General features: G+C 35.6%; 3 protein-coding genes across 4 annotated transcripts; 1 reads left to right on the top strand and 2 right to left on the bottom strand.

Moving 5' to 3' along the window:
- Positions 1 to 3,905: 3,905 nt before the first annotated feature.
- LOC141397039 (uncharacterized) lies at positions 3,906 to 8,888 on the bottom strand. 2 transcript variants are annotated; one of them, XM_073972855.1, is made up of 4 exons: positions 8,695 to 8,762; positions 8,314 to 8,638; positions 7,749 to 7,937; positions 3,906 to 5,235 (listed from the first exon to the last, which is right to left on the bottom strand). In XM_073972855.1, the coding sequence occupies exons 2-4, from the start codon at positions 8,572 to 8,574 to the stop codon at positions 3,958 to 3,960; spliced, it is 1,728 nt and encodes a 575-aa protein (XP_073828956.1). In that variant the 5' UTR covers positions 8,575 to 8,638; positions 8,695 to 8,762; the 3' UTR covers positions 3,906 to 3,957. The 2 variants fall into 2 exon arrangements, with proteins under 2 accessions (XP_073828956.1, XP_073828955.1); XM_073972854.1 differs by having other exon boundaries at positions 8,314 to 8,888.
- Positions 8,889 to 9,231: 343 nt separating this feature from the next.
- LOC141397037 (uncharacterized) lies at positions 9,232 to 11,773 on the top strand. The gene is made up of 5 exons (XM_073972852.1): positions 9,232 to 9,875; positions 9,941 to 10,147; positions 10,228 to 10,677; positions 10,740 to 10,760; positions 10,821 to 11,773. The coding sequence occupies exons 1-5, from the start codon at positions 9,537 to 9,539 to the stop codon at positions 11,769 to 11,771; spliced, it is 1,968 nt and encodes a 655-aa protein (XP_073828953.1). The 5' UTR covers positions 9,232 to 9,536; the 3' UTR covers positions 11,772 to 11,773.
- A 388-nt stretch (positions 11,774 to 12,161) lies between these two features.
- LOC141397040 (uncharacterized) lies at positions 12,162 to 20,146 on the bottom strand. Its single transcript, XM_073972857.1, has 2 exons — positions 13,702 to 20,146; positions 12,162 to 13,633 (listed from the first exon to the last, which is right to left on the bottom strand). The coding sequence occupies exon 1, from the start codon at positions 18,923 to 18,925 to the stop codon at positions 17,540 to 17,542; it is 1,386 nt and encodes a 461-aa protein (XP_073828958.1). The 5' UTR covers positions 18,926 to 20,146; the 3' UTR covers positions 12,162 to 13,633; positions 13,702 to 17,539.
- Positions 20,147 to 22,067: the final 1,921 nt, after the last annotated feature.

Genomic DNA, 22,067 nt, shown 5'->3' with positions numbered 1-22,067 from the left:
ATTAATGGGAAATTTTTCAAAGTAGATTATTGAGCTCAATCATCAGGCTTTCCTAATTTTTCGTTTTGGTTAGTGCTATTGCACGAAATGGGGTTTTGTTTTAAACAATATTTTTAACATTTAGTCTTTCATATGTTTCCTTTTAATTTTTTTATGTTTAATTAAAATGTAATAATTAATGCAAACATTTAATTTTTTCCCCAAATAATTATGAATTATGTTCAATAAAATGAATTTTGTTATGAATATGAAATGCTATACTCACTTCGCATTTAAAAGGAATGTTGGGTAACCAAAGCTTTTAGGTTTTCAAGGTCACATTAAGGGACATTGTTAAATTAAAGGTACATACAATGTAATAGGTGACAGAGTGGGACAAGTGTACCTCGGTATGACATTAGACCTGGTCATACTAGAAATGGTCACAGGTAAGATGCATCAATGACTCACAATTGACTTTATGCGAATTGATTTAAAATCAACTCTACTTTTTAATAAAAGTTTGGTTTCCGTGGCCTGGAATGTTTATTTTAATATGTTCGCGAGCTGAAGAATACCGGGTTGAGAACTTACCTCCTGCATGAGCTACCCAAGCAAATTTTTAATCCTGTGTATTTTTCATACATTTTTATTCGATTTTATGCTTTGAAATTATTCAGGGGATAGCCGGTGCGTAACAATTTCCGCATTAAAATTCAAACATTTTACATTTAATGGTCTGCTTCAGAACTGCAAGAATCTACTAATTTTTACTATTTTTTCCGTTAACATAAAGGAAAAAATGTTATCGTAGTAAATAATAGTAGCTTTTCTTGCAGTTTCTGGAACAGACCATAAATTAATAGCTGAAGCTTCAAAACACTGATATTGAATGAATTTCTCAAAAATTTCTGTCGTTTCACTTATTTTAATTGTATAAGTTTATCTTTCGGCAACGAAACTACCGTTGAGTTGCTATCCATAATCGACCCCTTAGTAATATACATTTCCTCATTTTTACAATTAAATTAATTACCCTAATTACGGTTGGCGTAGTTGTATGCGTTCAAACGTCGTAGACGTAGTCGTAATTTACATTTTTTATATGATGAAAAATTATATACTACTAACATTTTTGTTTTATAGCATCATAGATCCATAAAATTTCGAAAGAAACACATTCACCATTCCCCGGACGGATTTCTTGAGTTATAAATAACATTTATTTTTTTGATACGACAAATCGGTATCACGTTTGCCGTTGAAATACGAGGAAATAGTAGTGACCGATTTTGTTAACGACTGCATATAAAAACAAAAACAAATCAATTTCAAAAGAATTTGTTGGCTATGATTAATGAAATATATTGGAAAATAACTAAAATAAATAAAAAATTTTACTTATTTTATTCATTGACAAATTTCGTGTTTTTATCAGATGACAAACTTTCTATTGAAAATCGTTTAGAGTCCCCGTATAACGATTCAAGCAATGCAAATTTCTTAGTTCTTGTTCAAAAGATGATTTCGAACGAATTATTTTACAATTAAAAAAAAAAATATATATATTTTTTTTTAATTTTGTATGAGAAAAAAATTGTTGTTGTCGTAAATTTTTCGTGACACCATAAAATAACCCTACGACGACTATGCCAATGACTATAAAAACGCCTAAACAATTATTTTGATTGTAAAAACTTTAGGGTTGGTTTTTCTTCTGGATTAAAAGTTTAAACATGATCTACTAACAATTCTATCATTTTTTTACCAAAAGAATTCTTTAAAACTTGATAATTTAGCTTTTTAGGGACGAATATATTCATAATACCAATCAGTCGTTTCGACACGTTAACTTGCAATTTTGGATACGACTACGCCCACCATAATAAGGCTGAATAGCTAAAGATTCAAAACACTGATATTGAATGAATTAGATAAAAATCTCTGTCGTTTCACTTATCTTTTATTGTATGACTTTCTCTTCTAGCAAGTCAGCTACAGCTAGTTGCTTTCCATAATCGACCCCTAAATTATTGCGTGTGCGTTATTCATATTACAAATTTTATTGTTTTTTTAATAAATACACAATAGATTTTAATATGTTGTTGATACTTATAATTTGGAGTCATATAAAGTTAAATGGGCATCAATTGAATACTCTCCCGGATGGTAAAAAAATCTGAAATTCTTGCCACAGGTAGATATGTTCGTCCTTCTCGAGATATGGGCCTCTGAAGTTCCGAAAATTTACCTGTTTAAAGCATTGCCGTTCTTTGGTATTGTTGAAGTTACGAAGTTTTTCTGCAATTCAAACACACGACCCGAACAAAACGAAAGAGCACACAAAAGAGAGCAAATGTTTTGATTTGTTTTTGTTTTGCAGCATGCGGGCGTACAACCTTACTAACACACTGTTAAATGTTGCCAATATTCAGAATTTTGTGTGCTCTCTCCTTGGTCGGCAGTGGTTTAAAGGCCGGCTACTTGGAAAACTCCCGAAAGTTTGAAAATACTAATAGACTTACACATGTGACGTGCACACCATAGATACTCAATAAGCCATTTGCATCCATAAGCCACTTAAGCACACCCAAGTGTTTTTGGGTCTTATCCTTTTTAATACAGTGTTTTCTTGCACTCAAGTTTTTTTTTTGCACCACCACCGTTGCTTGTTCATAAAGAGTAAAATAATAACGTAACGTAGCCCGGTGCCTGTAGTACGTGCATTATTATTAACATGGGATTTTAATTCATTACCTTTCATTCTTTTTGCCTGAGGAGCCGTTTTTCTAGTTTCCTTTTCTTTTAATTTTTGTGATTATTTTTGCAAACTATATTTTTTTTTTATTTTTGTATAATGTTATCTTAGTCATGGATTAATCAGCAAGATATTTTGTATTTATTTGTAATGCGCACTTTGGTCTTAAAGACTTTTTGCATTACTATGTATGAATAATAAATAAATAAATAATTCATTATATTTTGCACTTGTAAACTCGCAATCTTAGATAGGCTGACTTCTGTATTGTCAGTTGCTTTATATTCGTGCATGAAACTAGGGGTTCTTAAATCGAGTTCCATACTAGAGTAATTTTATGAAATTGCAGCAGTGGGGAAATCGATTTAAGAATACCTAGTTTCATGCACGAATACAAAGCAACTGACAATACGGAAGTCGGCCGTAGTTTACCAAGTGACTCAATAAGTGTAGGCACACACAACTACAAACATTTTCCTTACAAGCCACATTTTAATCTTTGCTCTCAGTTTCTCGGAGACCATAGTGGCTAGCCACACTTGTGCTTATTTTTAGAGTGGCAAGCAACACTTATAGTACATATATATTTGCTAAATCCACACGATGTCAACTGTCAATTCCATTGTTTAAACGTCAAATAAAATCCAATGGATTTCAGATGATATTTAATTTGACGTATATGCAAAGGAATTGACTGTTGATTCACTCGATTTCGTAAATGTAAACGCAGTATTAAAGTAATAAGTGCTATTCCGTATCAAACGCAGAAAAAAGTTATGTTTCTGGCTTTTCACGAAATTAATGATTTTCTGATCAATTTTCCGATACTACTATGAAAAATATGTGATAAGACAATCATGTTATTTTCGCGAATTGTTGAGATATTAACGCCGAATTTTCCTTCAGTCGATCTTTTCAAATCTACAAAGTAAATTTCTAAAAATAGCAAACGTTTAGATTTTTACAGGTTCTGGAATAAAGCTTTAAAGTTTGTCAAAAATGTTTTTTTTTTCTTTTGCAGTTGTGTTTCTTTTTTTTTTTGACTCTTAGGAAAATAAACGAATTTCCATTCACGAAATATACCTCCATGACTTTATGTAAAAAAAACCCCTACGCCATATCTCATTCCATCCATTGGCACAACAGATTATAACATTAAAAACACGACTTAAACAAATACAAATTTATTAATAAAATGAAACACACATTTCAAAAATTAATTAATGTTGTGCACCATGTGTTCTCATGTGCTGCAGAAGGCCCACTTTAAGTTTAAACGCCTTACCACACAGTGAACAAACATGCTTTCGTACATCTTCGTGTATGACTTCATGCTGCTTCAACGTTTTACGTGTTTTAAAAGCTTTTCCGCATATTTTACATGCAAAATCTCTTACGTTATTATGGGAACGAATGTGATCGTTCATGCGATCCTTCTTATAGAAACCCTTCGAACAAATTGGACATTTGTGTAAATACTGTTTTTCATGGCGTCGTCGATGGACATTCAAAGATGTACTATGGCGAAATGATATACCACAAATTTCACAACAATATGGTTGGACGCCAGTATGTGAACGCATGTGTATCTTCAAATCACTAGCCACTAAGAATTTTTTACCACATTCTTTGCATTCTTCACTTAGGTCGTTCATGTGTCTTCGCGCATGGGCTATATAAGGACCTGGATTACTATACTCTTTGCTGCATATGGAGCAGCGAATTGCCGCCGAACCATCATGTTGTGCTCTGTGAACTTTAAACGTTAAAGGACTTTTAAATATCTGCGCACATTCCTTACATTGAAAGGGTCCAATGTGTTCACTGAGGAATTGCATGTGTCTGTAGTACTTGTCTGGTTTTGGTTTGGCCTCCATGAGATGGCAACGTTTAATTTTACTATAATGATTGTGTATAAATTGTAGATTACTTTGCAAAGCTTGTTCGCTTATTTCAAGTTTCATTTCTTCTTTGATTACTTTCTGCATTTGTTCAATGGCTTCCAGGCGTTTATTTTTACAGACATGCTCTACTATATCAGTATTCCAAAGATGTGGGAAACGTTCGTATATACCCAATACTTGAATAATTTGTTCAGATGTTAAATTACAATCCTTTGTTGTTGTGGCCGAAATTTTTGGTCTTAAACTCTTTTCCACTACAGGCTTAAGAAATTCCAAGTGTGGGAAAAACCATGCTGGCTGATTTTTTATGCCAACAGCCATTAGTTTTAAATGTTGCCTATATTTACGACACAAATATGTAATGACGGATGCAATTTGTGTGCAGGACATTTGTAGATTATGTTGTTCTTTTAAATCATCTTTGATTTTGTCCAAATATTTGTCATGTTGCTTCTTCAGTCTACATTGCGGAGATTTTTGGTTCCAAAGCTTTGAGTGTTTTTTATATTGTTCGATTAGGAAGAAAACATTTTCCTTCAATTTTATGAAATTGTGAACAAATAATGGTGAGTTACTGTCCTCAGATTCCACTGACTGTAAAGAGAGAAAAAGAAAGCAAATTAGAAAAAATAACCTCCTCCATAACAATTGAGTTGATATTAAAGGTTTGCAAAATTTACCAGCCCTATTATGAACGGCATCTCACCGTGAGTTTTCTCTTTCTCGCCTCCTCCCCTATTATAAACATCATATCGCCGTGAGTGCTGTTATGTTCTCACTCTTCCCTTATTATAAACAACAAGAGGGTAAGCAAAACTCACGTTCGTGAAAAAATTAGCTATTACAAATGTAAAAAAAGTGAGAAAAAGAGGCAAATTTGTGCTGAAATTTCTCACTACCGAAATCAAAGTGAGTTGAACAAAAAAATTTAAGTGTGGTCATTTATTTTAAAAAATACGAATATTTTGTGTCTGTAATGATAATTAATTGTATTTTAGGTTGAAAGCAACAAAAAATAATTAGAAATTTTTTATGTTTTGAGGTTATTGTTGACCTTTGGACGCTTTTTTCTTTGGTTTTAATTTTGGCTTGAGGTCAACTTAGAATTAAAATTTTTTTGTTTTTATTCTTATAAAAAGAAAGAAATATTATTGTTATTATAAATTTCTACCATATTGTTTATAGTTGCATAAAACAAATGTTCTTGTTTTTGAAAGCCAATCCCTGAGGATGACCATCAAAGATGGTTGAAATATTGGAAATGGAATAGATTCTACCTTATTGTGATAAGAGTTTCTTTATATTTTTAATCGCAATATGTTTTCGACAAAAACAAATATTAGGACATTTACCGCTAACATTTTTTCAGAGTTCTTTACGAATTCGGTCTGAATCTCTGAATTCTTTCAGAATTTGGTACAAAATTCGGTCTAACTTCAGTTCCAAGAATGGGATGTAACTATCCACTGAAGTTAAATGACTAGGTTTGGCATCGCACCTTTAAAAGACGAAGTGTGCTATGCATGGTGCTATCAACATTTGCCCTATAAGAATTTAGACGACTGCAATATCCCTAGTATAGTTGAGCAAAAACTACTCTGGTTTGTGGTGGACTTTATTCACACTATATTTGTTTACATTAGAAACTGCGACTATGTGAAAGCTATACAAACCTACTTGAAATGCTTGTTGAGCAAGGGGTTCTCTCTTGTATCGTTGGGCTTTCCTCTCTAGAAAGTGAAGATCATTCTTGATGGACTTAGTGTGTCGGGCCAACCTACTAGATGGTGATTGGGATGGCTCTCACGGTAACGCCCAAGCAAGTACTGTAACTAAAGCGTTCCCCGTTTTCAGGTATGGACAGATCAAAAAGGTGCATACTGTATAAAGCGGTTCACAAATATACAAGGACCCAATCTGGAGCAACCCATGTCTGCGATTGTTGTTCCTAGAGAGAGTAATGTACACGATTTGGAACTTTTGGGGTCGCAGTCTTGGAAAAAATGGGTGCTGGTGCTAAAAAGATGACATGTCCAATCACTTGCCCTCAAGCTTGAATAGAATCAAATATTTTGATGGAATATAAGTCCAGACCGTTGCCCCAAAAAGATCCAAACCATTTTGAGATCTTAATCACGTCATCGTCGATAACCCAGTGGAATGGTATCTACACCAAGCAATTTCCTGGAATAGTATTTTAAGTACCGGTTGTTATATGCCATGAACAAAAAAAAATTGGAATTACAATTGAAATTTATTGAAATTGTATTTAAAATTCATTAAATTGGTTTAAGTGTTGAAGAAAGCATTAGGAATTATACTTAGCATTCATAGAATTGGTTCTTATACTGGAGAAAATATCGGATGTTTCACGAATTGTATTTACAATTCTTGGAATTGGCTAAATGCTGAACCTCATTTGAACCAATCATTGATCTCCTGTGATGTCCTAACATCGCTGGTACAGCTTCCACTCCATTTCCTTGGTATTCCTCAGAACTTGCCATTTCTGTTATCACCCAAAATGCAACATTAAACATTTACTTATTGTAGCCATTTAATGACGTTTTTAAACGACATTTGTTCACTTTTTTACGATTTTCCAATAAATTTCACGAATTCTTCAGTGTAAATAAACAATTTTCACATATCTGTCAAAACAAAAGAACAGCTGTTCAGATGTTGCCATGTTGTTTCAATGTTGTATTTTCTTTTACCAATATTCATGTTCTTTTACAGTGGATTTTTAATAACCGACATTTTTCTTGCTAGAAATGTTTATTAATTTGAAAATTTATTTACTTTTTATGCAAAAAATAAGAATTTAATAATCCCAAAGTTATTTGTGCAAAAAATGACGGTATGGTAACACAAATTATTATTTCAAGGGTTCACAAGTCGCGCCATTATTTTCCATTTTCCGACTTGTCAACCCTTGTTCACTTTTTGTGCTCCTCCCTGCCCAATCGTAATAGCTCGAGCAGGTGAAAGTGAACTGCAACTCACTTGTGAGTAGCTCCCTACGTGAAGATTCATAATCGCTATGTACGAGTAGAAGTTCTCTTCTAAACTGTGATGTCACATACATAAGATATTTTACTTTTTACCTCATTATCGGTTTCAACATTTTCCCAGCTCGCATCATCTGAACCAACAGACAGCAGTTCGTCATCTTGTAGATTATCAACTGGGTCACTAAAATGTTCTTCAGTTTCATGTAAGGGACTTTCTTCTTTAATTTCAGTATCCTCTCCGTCTTCATGCAAATTACTGATCTTAATAAAGTTTAAAGGATACTTTAAAAAAAAAATAAATAAGAAAGTATGTTTTATGTGGAAGTACGGAGCAAGTTGAATGTAGTGTCTGGATTTGGAACTTTTTCCACAGAAAGTTTTCAAAAATTAAATTTTTGTGGAAAATAGGGATTTAAGACTTTCTGCTATGGACAGATACTAAACAGGGCTAACGCGACCAAAATTTTTTTCAAAATTATTTTTTGTCAAAAATCATAGGGTTTTTCGAAATTTTCAAAGCCTTTATCTCGGGAAATACGGACTTCCCGCACATGATTTATATATTGGCGTAATCAGCATTCCAAGACCTACCTGTGGACAAGATTTCAGAATTTTCTGAGTCCAGCCACTACATTCATCTTATGCCGGAAGTACTTACCACTCCGTCGCCCGATATGTTGGTTTCACATTTAATGGATATATCGTCGTTTACGGCTTTGTTCGACTCATCGACATTAGCGGTTTTATGCTTGTTTTCATCGATTCGTTTAGAACATGGTGGCAGCACAAAAGATTCCAGTACAATATAATGATCATCCAAGCATCCGCAACGGAAAATAAATTTTTCCTGTTCGTTGATTGTGAGTGAAGGTGATTTTAAAATTTCTCCACAATTAATATAGTTGCTGTAGTCAGGCATATTCCAGATTTAATTTATTCCAAATATGCGGCAGTTCCTTAATTTCCAACAGCTGCAATGTTTTCTGTAAGTTACATATTAACAATATCAATTAATTATATTACTTATCAATTTATTAACTTCTTGCAAAATAAACAAAATATTTGAAAAGAGTATGTTCAGTGAATATTTTGTTTACATTTTTCGTGAGGGATATGTAAAGAGCGATAGAGTATGTTCAGTGAATGCTACTAAAGCGCTGAACATATGTAGCTTTGTTCCTTTACTTTTTTAATGGTAAAAGTGGTAAATTAGAAAAGTGTCAAAATTGCTCTCTAATAAACATTTTTACCAGAAAAGTAAAGGAACGGAAAAATGGTAGATCTGGTAGCAATGTCAAAAAGAAACATAAAAAATCAATTTTCGTCTTTTATTTCACAGTTTTTAATTTAGTTTTGTCAGCGTTCGACTTTTTCTTCTGTTTTTCGTCCATTTTTTCTTCATTGTGAAATAATTGTCAAACAAAAGTCGAAAAATCAGTTCTACCATTTTTTACCTGAAGAAATTTGTCGGGTAGCCTGTGGTAGAAGAGAAAGGCATATGTGCTCTCTCTCCTCTCTCACTCTCTTAAAAATTGCTGCCAGTTTTAACCCTTTTTGGGGTTAAGGAACGCTTTGCAGTTTAAAAATGGTAACAGTAAGGAACACAGCTTTTATGTATATATTTCAAATATTTCTGCGTGGAATGTAGTAAACGGTTGAAAAATCTCAATTTTTAACACATTAAAAACAGGTAAGAACAATTGGTCCAAAAGTTATCGTACCAATTTTTGCCTTACGTTACGTCTTTCAGTCTTCACTAATTGCACTCTCTATCATAAAACATACCCATTGAATTTTAAGTTTCAACTGAACATACCTCAAAAAATATAAACATTTTTGTTGAAGTTTAATTACCCAAGGAACAAGGAAGAAATAATAAATATGCCTCCTTTAATCGAATTTAATAGTGAAATGATAAATAAAAAATGTGGTGAAATTGTAATAACAATGAAAAAGAATGCAAAATATGTTTATTCCTTTAATTGTTCATTTTGTGATACTACCATGATACCACAAATGAAAAAGTTCACCCAACATATAGAAAAGGAACATGATTCACAAATTAATATTGGAACAGAGGATGTAAATAAGACTGAATGTGGTGTGGAAGCTGCTGATGATGTATGCTTAACAGAAATAAAAGTTGAAGATTGTTTGGTTGATGTCAAGGTGGAGCATGATGAAGACGAGTTGAATGTGGTTACAAGGAATTTAAAGAAGGTAAGTTTGATTGTGTGTGCGCCTGAATTATGATCGTAATTATTTTGATGTGCGATTTCTTTTAGTCCGAAGCTGCACAATCATTTGATGATCCTTTGGAAACGAATGAAAGTGCTATTGAAGAAATTGTGCATGTGCCAGAAAAACAAAACTTGAAAGGTATACTTGCCGATCAAGAAATACCGCCAGTATTAACAAATTCCTGGCAAAATGAAGTATATGAAGATAAGGAGGACTTTGAAATACATAACATTTCGGATGATAACGATAATGTAAGTGGCCACATGGTCCACATGGTATAGGTATATAATTCAGCTTTGCTTTTAATATCAAACACATCATTGTCCTTTAGGTTAACGATGATTCCGATTCGATGGCTGATGATAATTTGTCATCCAGTGAAACAGATGAGGATAGTGGTGATGAGTTGAAAACAACAAATCGGGTTAAAAATAAAATTTCCAAGCCCGAAGAAGAAAATAAGGAAATTATTATAGCCCTAATCGAAGCCTTCAAGAATACGCCTCAACTGTGGGACACAACACATCCACAAAAGTGCAACAGTCTTAAGGAAAAAGATGGGTTCTTTAAGAATATTACCGATAGCATAAACCTACAGTTTAAGGATTGTCAGACATTGGAACAAGTTAAAAAAAGAATCAACGGTATTTGCAAGGAATATGAAAAAGAAGTTGAAAGGAAAATATACGGTAAAAGCAGAGGTGAAAAATCAGATGTATGGTTTTTTGAAAATATGGAATTTATTAAGGAATCGATTGAAAATAAAGTAAAGCTCAAAAGGGTAAATAAATGACTCTAAACATATCAAGGTGATCATTTTTAAACCATTTTCCACTTTTTCAGAAACGATATCACCAGAAAGTGGTAAGTTTAACGAAACGCCAGCTTTGTTGGAGACTATTTTGATTAAATTATTTTTTCTAGAAACCGTTGAGTGATAAACTAATGGAAGATCTAATAGATATTTACAAGAACTATAACAGCTTGTGGGATGTCAATCACATGGCCTTTACAATTAAGGACAAACGCCATGAGACCTTGAAGACCATGTCAGACGAAATCAAAACTAAAATGAATCTTACTATGGATATTTATAAGCTAGAAAAACATTTGGCCCACATGCATAAAACCTATTCTAAAGACAAACTGCAACGTTTGGAGTGCGAAAAGGCCGGAAAGGAATTCCAACCTTCCTGTGCGTACTACAACAAATGTGATTTCTTGGATTCAAATCAAGGCCCATTTTGCTGTTCAGACTGTAAGGAAATTATTGAAACTTATAATGATTTACAAATCCATAGATCGAATCATGACGGCGAGGCTCCCTTCAAGTGCCAGGAATGTGGTATGGGTTTTAAGAAAATCGCCAATTTCACCATACACGCCAAACGACATTTGGGTGTTTTTAAATTCTTTTGTAAAATTTGTGGCAAGGGTTATCCTTTTAATGCTGAACTTGATTTACATATGCGTTCTCATACCGGGGCACAACCTTATTTATGTTCGGTTTGTGGAGAAAGTTTTCGCACAGCCATAAGCTATGATAATCACATACGACGGCATGAAGAACGATTTAAATATTTTTGTCATATCTGTAAGAAGGGGTTTAATCATTTAACGCGCATGAATGATCATGTTAAGGCCCACTTGAATGTTCGTGATGTAATTTGTGCAGTATGTGGGAAAGGCTTCACTAGTCGTAAATATCTAAATCACCATAAACGTATACATGAAGGCAAGAATTACATTTGTAATATATGTGGAAAAGGATTTGCTCAGGATGCAGGTCTGAGGGCGCACAAAAAGTATCATGGTACACCAATTGGTGTGAGTAGTATACAAAAAGAACAAAATAAATATAATTTAATGTCATAATATGTTATATGTGTGAAACTGAGCATGCACTTTATTGTTGTCGTATTTGAAATCAGGTGGTAGGCAGGCACGACTTATTTAATTTGCTCCGGCTCCATTCAGGGGGCATACTGATTCACTAACAAAAAAAATTGTGTCACACATCAAAGAAACCATGATCATAATATTCAGGTAGATATATATAGCTGTTGTTGTTTCCAATGTCGTTGGTACCTAAGGGTGTAGTCTAGGTACCCAATCGCCCTCCCTTTGGATTTTGTAAAATCCCCTTATGAGTTCACATTCACTATGTGAACTCCCACTAATTCCAGTTGGCTAAACCTCCTTCTTATTTACATTACCTTAAAGTGAAACCTATTCGAACATCTTCATGTTCATTATTTCACACTATTTTTCATTTCAATTTGATTCATTTATTTAAATGCACTAGATATAGTACTTCGACCTTATAACTACTCAGTCATATGTTGCAATCATATATATCATAATTCTTCAGAATTCAATAAGCAATTAAAATTCAAAAATATTTTTATGTATTCCCTTTGTAGGGTGAATCAAAATATATACGGCTATATTACTTGGCTTTGAAAATGAATTTCCAAAAAAAGAAAAAAAAATGGATGTATATCCCAAAATACTGTAGTGCTAATTCGCACTCAATCACTAATTTTACTTTTATCACACCTATCGAGCTCAATCGGTTGACTGTAGTTTCAGAAATATTAAATATTACACTCTGAAACAATTTTGTTTTAATACCAAAAATTGTTGCTGAAGTGTAATGGGATAAACATTTACAATTTGGTCCAAACTAGAATATAGTCTGGATTTGTAGTAAGTACGATGATGAGGGAATAGGGTGACAATTTTGGGAGTTAAAGGTTGTGTATCGGGTAATAAATTTAGGGAAAAAAATAAAATTTGAATAAAAATTTAAATTATGTATAATCTGTAGTATGATATAGATTGATATAATAATCCTGATACTAATAATTCACAATAACTAACCGTGAGAACACACGTGCAAAAATCCCGAGAATTCACTAAAATTTTAATCCGAACGAGAGTTTTGATAACCGGTCAATTAGGCCAAAAAGAATTTCGTATGCAAAGGAGTAAATACTTTGCCAACTTTTAACATTCAAATATTTGTATTTAATCAGACTCTCTTTACCATCACAAATTACCACATGTACTAAGATACCGTTATTACTTAAGGGTAGAAACAAATGGAACCCGCAGGGAATGTTGCACGTGGGCTATCTGACTCTTATGAACAAACACTTATATTACTTATTAAAATATGCGGCAATAGTTTTGATTTCACGGGCAAAATTAATTTTTTTAATATCGGCTGACCGTCGATTTAATGATAAAAACTAGGTCTCGATACCCCTCGGTCTGTGACTGAGAGATATGAGAACCTAACACACGTGGGTGTTCACCTAGGCAGCCGTACTGTACTCGTAAAACGACACTAACTATGGGGTGAATGACGGAACTAATAGATGATGGTAGTATGGAACGGTGGGGCTGTGTGGTGATGCTGCCCTGGTGGAATTTGTTAAGTGTCCTGTTAGCTAGGTGGTGGTGCGGTTCCTCACGGTGGTAACAGTAGCTGACGCAGCAAATTTTCCAATAAAAATTTGTAGCTTGTTGCATTAAAATTGTGTGCAATTAAATAACGTCGCACATTTAATTGCTTAATAAGAATCACACATCCTTTTGCCCGTACAGAAATTCGCACACCCAAAAGAATATTCCAATTGGGAAACAGCTTGAAGGCACTTGTCAGGTAACGGTACAGATACCGCGTGTTTTATGGTACAGCCCCACACAGTTGCAGAAAGTTCCAGAGAAATCTGTAAAATCGCAAATAAAATTCTTTGGATTTTGTTCCAAACGATTTTCACCGCCAAAACTAACTCACCCTTTGTAAGATATCATCAACAGCAAGGCCTCACAATTAATTCCCAATTGGAATTAACATGCAGATTTTCAGCAATGAAATTATTGCGCAATAATGCACCGCTCTACTTTGTTGCAAACTTTTATCTCAATATTAAAATTGAGATGTTGTCGCTGCCGGTAATTGTTAAAAATGAAATGGAATATGTATTCGGCGGCATTCAGTTTGACGTTTGGGGTCGGGCGTTGCCACCCCAGAAGAAAAGAAAACGAAAAGGATCAAAGCGGAACAAACGATAGTCGGTGTGGCCACCCTCAATGCGATCCTCATAGTACGTTTACATTTAAGAAATCTAAGGTGGCCATTATGTTAAACAAGGTTAACATAACAAACCCGAACACGTGGGCGTAGGCCTGCAGAAGCCTCACTGATTCGGGAAGTTAACCGAAGTTAGTAGAGGTGGAGAAAAACTACGACCCTGATAATAGGAGAATCAAAAACAGCATAGAAGCAAACAAAAACCGATTAATTATTTCTTAGGCACCATATGTTGAAGATCTTTCGAGTGATAGACCCCTATCTTTCTACCTTGTAGGTCTTCAACTTCATAGAGAGAAGTTCCTACCCTTCTGGCAACTCTGCACCGGACAAATTTTTGACATAACTTAGAATTAATATTGCGCGAAGCGTCACTTAGTACAAAGTTCCGTCGTAGTATTTCCTGTCCGGGTTGAAACGTGATTTCGCGAGATCGGGTATTGTATCGTGTAGCTGACTTTTCATAACAATCGTGAATTTTTGATTTAATCGTGTCCCGTACTATTTGCAAAACATCGTGTTTCGGAACCAATTCAACTATGCCGTCCTCTAAAACGCCTAATTTACGTGCCAACTCGTATTCACTCGCGTGCGTAATCATATGAGTGCCAAAAAGTGAAAAATATGGCGAACAGCCAAGTGAAGTGTGCATGGTGGATCTCAAAGAGCATTCGATTGCGGATAAATATCGATCCCAATCTTTTTGATCCTCCGAAACATACGATCGAATCGCCGCGATAATGGTCCGATTGACCCTCTCGGACGCATTCGCTTGTGGCGCGTAGACCGCGTTTCGGATCGGGGTGCAACCATATTTGTTTAAAAACGATATGAACTCTGAAGACACAAACTGTTTTCCATTATCGGAATGGATCAATTGGGGCACGCCGAATTTGTGGAAAACTTCAGATTCTAAAAACTTTATGACATTTTTCGAATTGGCTTTCGCGAGTGGTTTTAGAAGTACGTATTTTGTTAAATGGTCCAAAACGATGAGAATATATGCATTACCTAGTGTAGATCTCGGAAATGGCCCAAGAAAATCTATAAAAATCTTTTGCCATGGTCTATCAGTGATAGTTTCTTTACCCATCTTGGCTCTTAATATTTTATTCGGGGCTTTAGTCTGCCTACAAACGATACAACCATTGATAACATCACGAATCTGTTTGGCCATTTTGGGCCAATAAAAATATTGCCTAAGAGCTGCTAAAGTTCGTCCAATGCCGCAATGACTTTTTACTGAAGACGCGTGGGTATTCTCTATAAGTGCTTGTGTTAAACCTGAGGGAACCCAGAGTTTCCATACAAAGTTCTCGTGAACTAGTGTTCCATCTGAAGGAACTGTTTTCTTATAAACGAAACCGTCGGAAATTTTCAAGTCCGGAAGACTCTCGTTGTTCTCTTTAACCATTTCTACTAGCTGTGTGTATTCCTCGCTTCTAAAATCAGGCGACTCTAAGTCTATCAACGGCTTTTCATCGGCAAACATGTTTATTTCATCAGCATGCAATCGGGATAAAGTGTCGGCGACAATGTTTTGGGATCCTTTGCGATGCTGCATATCGAAATTGAAAGCTTGGAGTTTGAGGCTCCACCTTGCCAATCGACCGCTGAGGTCCTTCTGCCCCATTAACCACTTCAAAGCACTATGGTCCGTTACTACCGTGAAAGGCATCAGTTCTATAAAGGGTCGGAATTTCTTTATAGCACTGATAACGGCCAAGCACTCCCGCTCAGTGACGCTGTAGTTCCGTTCAGCCTTGGTCAACTGAGCGGAATGAAAGGCAATGGGACGTTCCAGACCTGCAGCGTCTAATTGGTACAAGACCGCACCAATGCCGAGGTTGGAGGCGTCACATTGGACGTAAAACCGTTTGTCGAAAACCGGATGACTAAGAACGGGGCTAGTAGTCAGGGCTAGCTTGAGTTTATTAAAAGCTTCTATGGCGGTAGCGTCAAAAGAGAACGCCTTGCCCTTCTTCAGAGTGTTTGTGATTGGAGCTGTTATTTCTGCGTAATTTCTAATGAAGCGCCTAAACCACGATGCCATACCGAGGAATCGGCGGACATCACGAGTGCTCTTCGGGATAGCAATATCAGTAATGGAATTGATTTTCGTAGGGTCTGGCTTAAGCTTTCCTTCACCCACGATGTATCCCAAGTATCTCAGTTCGCGACGACAGAATTTCGATTTGCTCAAGTTTATGGTCAGGTTCGCCCCAGACAATAGTTCACCTACCTTGCGAAGAAGTACGATATGCGAATCGAAATCGGGTGAGACCACCAATAAGTCGTCAAGGTATACGAAGACTTTGTTCTTCAGTTCCGGTGAGATCACTTTATCCATTAACCGACATAACCGTTGGGCTGCGTTGCACAACCCGAACGGCATGACGGTGAATTGATAATGTGGTCTCCCCGGTACAGTGAACGCAGTCTTCGGACGGCTTTCTATCGCTAGGGGAACCTGCCAGAACGCATCCTTGAGATCGATACTAGAGATAAAGTATGTATCCTGAAGTCTACCAAGCAAAGCATCGATAAATGGCAAGGGGTACGCGTCTTTAACGGTGACCTCATTAAGCTTGCGCGCATCTAAACATAACCTGTTCTTCTCCCCTCTACGAACTAAAGTAACTGGGGAATTCCAGGGGCTGGTGCTGACTTCTATTACGCCTAAGCTTAACATCCTGTCTAGTTCCTGGTATATTAAAGACTCTACAGCGGGTGACACCGGGTAATGGCGCTGCTTAACAGGAACCGCATTGCCCGTATCGATAATGTGTTCTTCAATGCTTGTCTTCCCAAGACCGTACTTCCCGAAATCCCTGAAACTTTCTTTGGCTTTCTCAAGGGCTTCAATTTGGTCTGGAGACAATATGTGCATATCCGAATCGACATTATTATGAAGCTCAATACTACTGATAAGTTTGGGTGCTATATGGAATGTTTTCCAAAAGTCAACGCCGCAGTACATCGCGTTTTCTAAACCAGGGATCAGATAAACGTCCATGGTATTTGTTTGGCCATCATAAGACAGTTCAACTCTAACTTTGCCTTTACAATGAATACGTTGGCCGCTAGCTGTACCGACGCTGCATTTAAAAACCGGTGTAACATTCAATTCCAAACGTTCAATGAGGGAAAAACAATCCTTACCTAGACAGGTGATGGTGGCACCGCTATCAAACAAAGCTAATACGGACATACCATTCACCAAGACTTCTCGAAAAGGACGAGGGTCTTTTGATTTAAAATCAGAAAAAGTGCAAGAAGAAACTGAATTTCTCTTAAGGCGTCTCAATTTATAACGTTCACGAGCTTTAAGGATTCGTTTGGAAACAAAAACATCAGATTTACAAGAAATTTCAGAGTTGAAAATACGCTCCCTAGTCTTCAGATAATTCGCCATGCGAATATGAAAAGGCAAAGTCAAATCAGGTTTGGTTTTGACTAAGTCATTGGAAAGTCTGGGTATCACTCTACATGGATCAGAAAGAAATGGATCTGTAGAAGTGGAAACATCAGTAGAGGCTAGTCAATCCACAGTCTGAGTAGCTATGGATTCTGACTTAGAAGGATTAGAAGGACGACTAACTTGTTTGCATTGGTTGCATTGTGGAGTAGTAACCCCTGGTGATCCACAACGGAAACAAAAGACTGAACGATGAGAACTAGTGCAATTCTTAAAAATGTGTCCATTGCTACCGCAATTCCAACATCTTGAAGTCTCATTTTTGGAAACACCAGGTGCCTTCGGCCGAAGCCTCAGCTCCTCAACATCATGTACAAAATCATCAGAATCGTTAATTTCATTTATCATTCGAGAGGGTTGGCCAGTCCTAAATCTCAATGACGATTCCCTTTCAAGAAACTCTTCAGCTTTCCTAACTTCATTTCGGAATTGTTCAACAGAATAAAAAGTGCCACTAAATGTTAAATGGGCAAGTCTGGGTTTCAATCCAGCTTTGAGGATGTCTATAACTTCAAAATCTTTCAAAGGTTCCCTCAACTGAGTACGCAGGCTATTTATGGCATCTATATATTGAGTAGCAGATTCATCCCTACCCTGCTTTCTGTCCATAATCTGCCTCATCACATCAAGATTTGATTGAAAACGCTGGAATTCCCTAACTATACACAGCTTTAACATCTCCCAGTTCAAATTTGGATATTGACGGATCAGACCCCAGTACCACTGACAAGGACGGCCTTCCAATAAATGATGAAATTCATCAACCAATTCTTGTTCTGGGCAGCCATAACTATTCCGAAGTCTTTCTACTCGAAAGATAAAATCTTCAACATTCGGTGTCTTTGGGGTAGCATCAAACTTAATGCCCCACTTACTGAGATATGGATACCTGGGCCTACTAAAATCTTCCCTATTTCGATTTGGAACTTCCTGGTTTCTACTACCCGATCCGGCATGTCTGGTATCGGTTTGTAGTGGTGGCAAATCATGAGGCCAATCTATGCTTTGAGAATGTGGTTCTTGTCTGTTAATAGGATTAGCTGGAGGAACAGAAGATTGAGAAAAAGCAGCTTGAACTGCAGCAACAACCGCTTTCTGCATTTCCTTTTTCATGGTTTCAACCATTGATGCTTGGGTGGCCTCTAAGGCGGACTGAACTACCTCAAGAACTCCTGTGCTACTAAGCCTATCAACCTGATCTTCATCATTGCCACGAATAGTCAAAGGGCTAAAAGAAGGTCTAGTAATTGTGCTTGGTTGCTCATTTACTTGCGAAAGAGTAGGTGGACTTGCAAATTCGTTTGGTGTAGGCGGATCATTGCCATCAGCGCTAGCTGGGATGCCCGATTCGGTACCTGGTTCAGTTCCAGCAGCTTCTCCCACTGCTTGACTTGTCGACCTAGTCATAATGCCGTAAGTTTTTGGCTTAGCACCCGTAGCAGGCTGCATGTTGTTCAAATCAAAACCAAATCTCAACAAAAAAATGTTGAAGAACTTTCCAAAAATGTACTTTTATTACTCAGTACAACAATAAATCTCAATAAAAAGCTCAAGAAACAATTTCCAAAAAAATGTGACTTTTCAAATGATCAACAGGTTATTCAAAAGGTAGGTATGATACCATATATTCAAAAGAGAAATAAAGATATAGATATGTATCGCCGAGATAGTCAAAGTCCAATAGTGAAATTTTAATACACAACAAAACTCGATCAGACTACTGAATGGTTACAACAGGTCTGGTACTTCAAAAAGAATCGAATCTAAAATCAATAAATCATGAAAAGTTTCTCAAAAGCAGAAAAAACTCAAAAATCCTGTAAAACAGAATAAATTGAGACAATAGATTATCTAGGCTGTGGTAGATCAAGGTAAAAGTTTGTAAGTCCGGGTAAAATTAATTCGAATAATATTCGAATCAGAAAAAGAAAGGTCTTAGCTGGTGAAGAAAAAAAAAATAGGACTTCGATAGGCTCTTCAGTCCTCTTCGCCTACCCCTATTGTTCTATGAGGTAGACTGTCAAACGTAGGAGTGATTGTTGTCAGTTAGAATGTCCTCAAAAAGTTACTCGAGGCCACTTCAGTGTATTTTTAGATAAGCATAGAACGGCTTTCTAAAAAATACACTGAGAAATCGCCAACCAGACAACAATCAGTCCTACGGAAAATGCTCCAACTCAAGGTTGAGCGCTGCCGTCCGAAGGCTCTCCAGACTAACCGCCCCTACAACCTTAAGGTACTTCAGTAGACCTCGAGCCTAACTGAAGACCAGTCTTCGGGTACAGTTAGTCCAGTTCTGTGTACACCCTGTGTGTACGTGAAAACAAACAAAAATATACTACTACTTAAAGCCTGTATATTTTAAGAGAAAGAACTAACAGTCAGTAGTTTGAGCCTATCAAACACCTCCTGTCGTCTTTTAATAGAAATAAAAAAAACAACAAATGTCTTGAGGGCGACGACCCTATGCCTCACGCAATCGGAAATAGAATGGTAACTACCACGGAAAATGTAAGCAAAGTGAATAGTAATTAACTATCACAAAGTTTTGAGAAAAACTGACTAAAACTGATGAACCACAGATCCAAACTAACGATCGGAAAAAATTTTCAAAACATCCCACGACGAAACTCTATAATCAAATCTCAAACCAGAAACAGGAAAAAAATTGCCAAAAGAAACTCTTAAGTCCTTATCAGTGCAGGTGCCAGATAAAAATGAAAAGTGCTAAGTTTTTAGATGCCAACAATACGACAATTTTGAAGAAAATCTGTATGCAATCACTAATGAATATAGCAGGCAGCAGTAACATGTATCAGTTAAAATTATAATTTTGCCAACGAAAAAAAATTAATAATTGTCTATAGCCGGACCTTCTCTCTCAAAAGCTTCAAATAGAAATAATATAAGCTGTGAGCTTTTTGAAAAAAATTCTAAATTTCCTAAAATGCGTCGTTCCTCACAAAAACAAAAATATAAAGTATATAGATATTCGTGTATCAGGTAAATGTAAATAAGTTCCGGTTTTAGCCAACATAAAAAACAACAACATTGAAAATTACACAACATTACGCTATAATACTAATAATTCCTAAATTCTTCCTGTGTAGGAATTCTATAACTTTTATCGATTCAAAAGTTGTTAAAATTTATTTTGTTGTTGTAACAACTACAAAACAAACAAAAGAAATTGTTGTAACACAAACAATGAGCGAAGTTGTTAAAAGTTAGAGAATAGGCCTACTAAATCTGAAAAACCCATAAAAATATCTTTGAATAAGTGACACAAAAGAGAGCATATCGGGTATCGCTAATTGCGTGTTAATCATAAAGGTATCAACAACGAATGACTATATACCGTCAATGTCTATAATTGAAACGAAGAATTTCCAAATATATTACTGCAAAATAGATTTTGTAATAAAACAATAAATCTATGACAAGTAATATAACTTTCTATACGTTGTAGTTCCAGAAAGATTATAAAATCTATTAACTTTTCTGAATCGCTATTGGGTATCATCATAGACATCACACCCAAGACGAAACGAGAAAAAAAAATAAATTGAAATTCTTCGGGAGTGTACCAGGTTGAACCTGGCCTGCACGTTGGGGCGCCATTTTGTTATATGTGTGAAACTGAGCATGCACTTTATTGTTGTCGTATTTGAAATCAGGTGGTAGGCAGGCACGACTTATTTAATTTGCTCCGGCTCCATTCAGGGGGCATACTGATTCACTAACAAAAAAAATTGTGTCACACATCAAAGAAACCATGATCATAATATTCAGGTAGATATATATAGCTGTTGTTGTTTCCAATGTCGTTGGTACCTAAGGGTGTAGTCTAGGTACCCAATCGCCCTCCCTTTGGATTTTGTAAAATCCCCTTATGAGTTCACATTCACTATGTGAACTCCCACTAATTCCAGTTGGCTAAACCTCCTTCTTATTTACATTACCTTAAAGTGAAACCTATTCGAACATCTTCATGTTCATTATTTCACACTATTTTTCATTTCAATTTGATTCATTTATTTAAATGCACTAGATATAGTACTTCGACCTTATAACTACTCAGTCATATGTTGCAATCATATATATCATAATTCTTCAGAATTCAATAAGCAATTAAAATTCAAAAATATTTTTATGTATTCCCTTTGTAGGGTGAATCAAAATATATACGGCTATATTACTTGGCTTTGAAAATGAATTTCAAAAAAAAGAAAAAAAAATGGATGTATATCCCAAAATACTGTAGTGCTAATTCGCACTCAATCACTAATTTTACTTTTATCACACCTATCGAGCTCAATCGGTTGACTGTAGTTTCAGAAATATAAAATATTACACTCTGAAACAATTTTGTTTTAATACCAAAAATTGTTGCTGAAGTGTAATGGGATAAACATTTACAATTTGGTCCAAACTAGAATATAGTCTGGATTTGTAGTAAGTACGATGATGAGGGAATAGGGTGACAATTTTGGGAGTTAAAGGTTGTGTATCGGGTAATAAATTTAGGGAAAAAAATAAAATTTGAATAAAAATTTAAATTATGTATAATCTGTAGTATGATATAGATTAA

This window comes from Musca autumnalis, unplaced genomic scaffold, assembly GCF_047663935.1.
Source record: "Musca autumnalis isolate F117 unplaced genomic scaffold, ASM4766393v1 scaffold_3, whole genome shotgun sequence".
Lineage (NCBI taxonomy): Eukaryota > Metazoa > Arthropoda > Insecta > Diptera > Muscidae > Musca > Musca autumnalis.
This window is presented reverse-complemented; position numbering and strand designations above follow the sequence as displayed.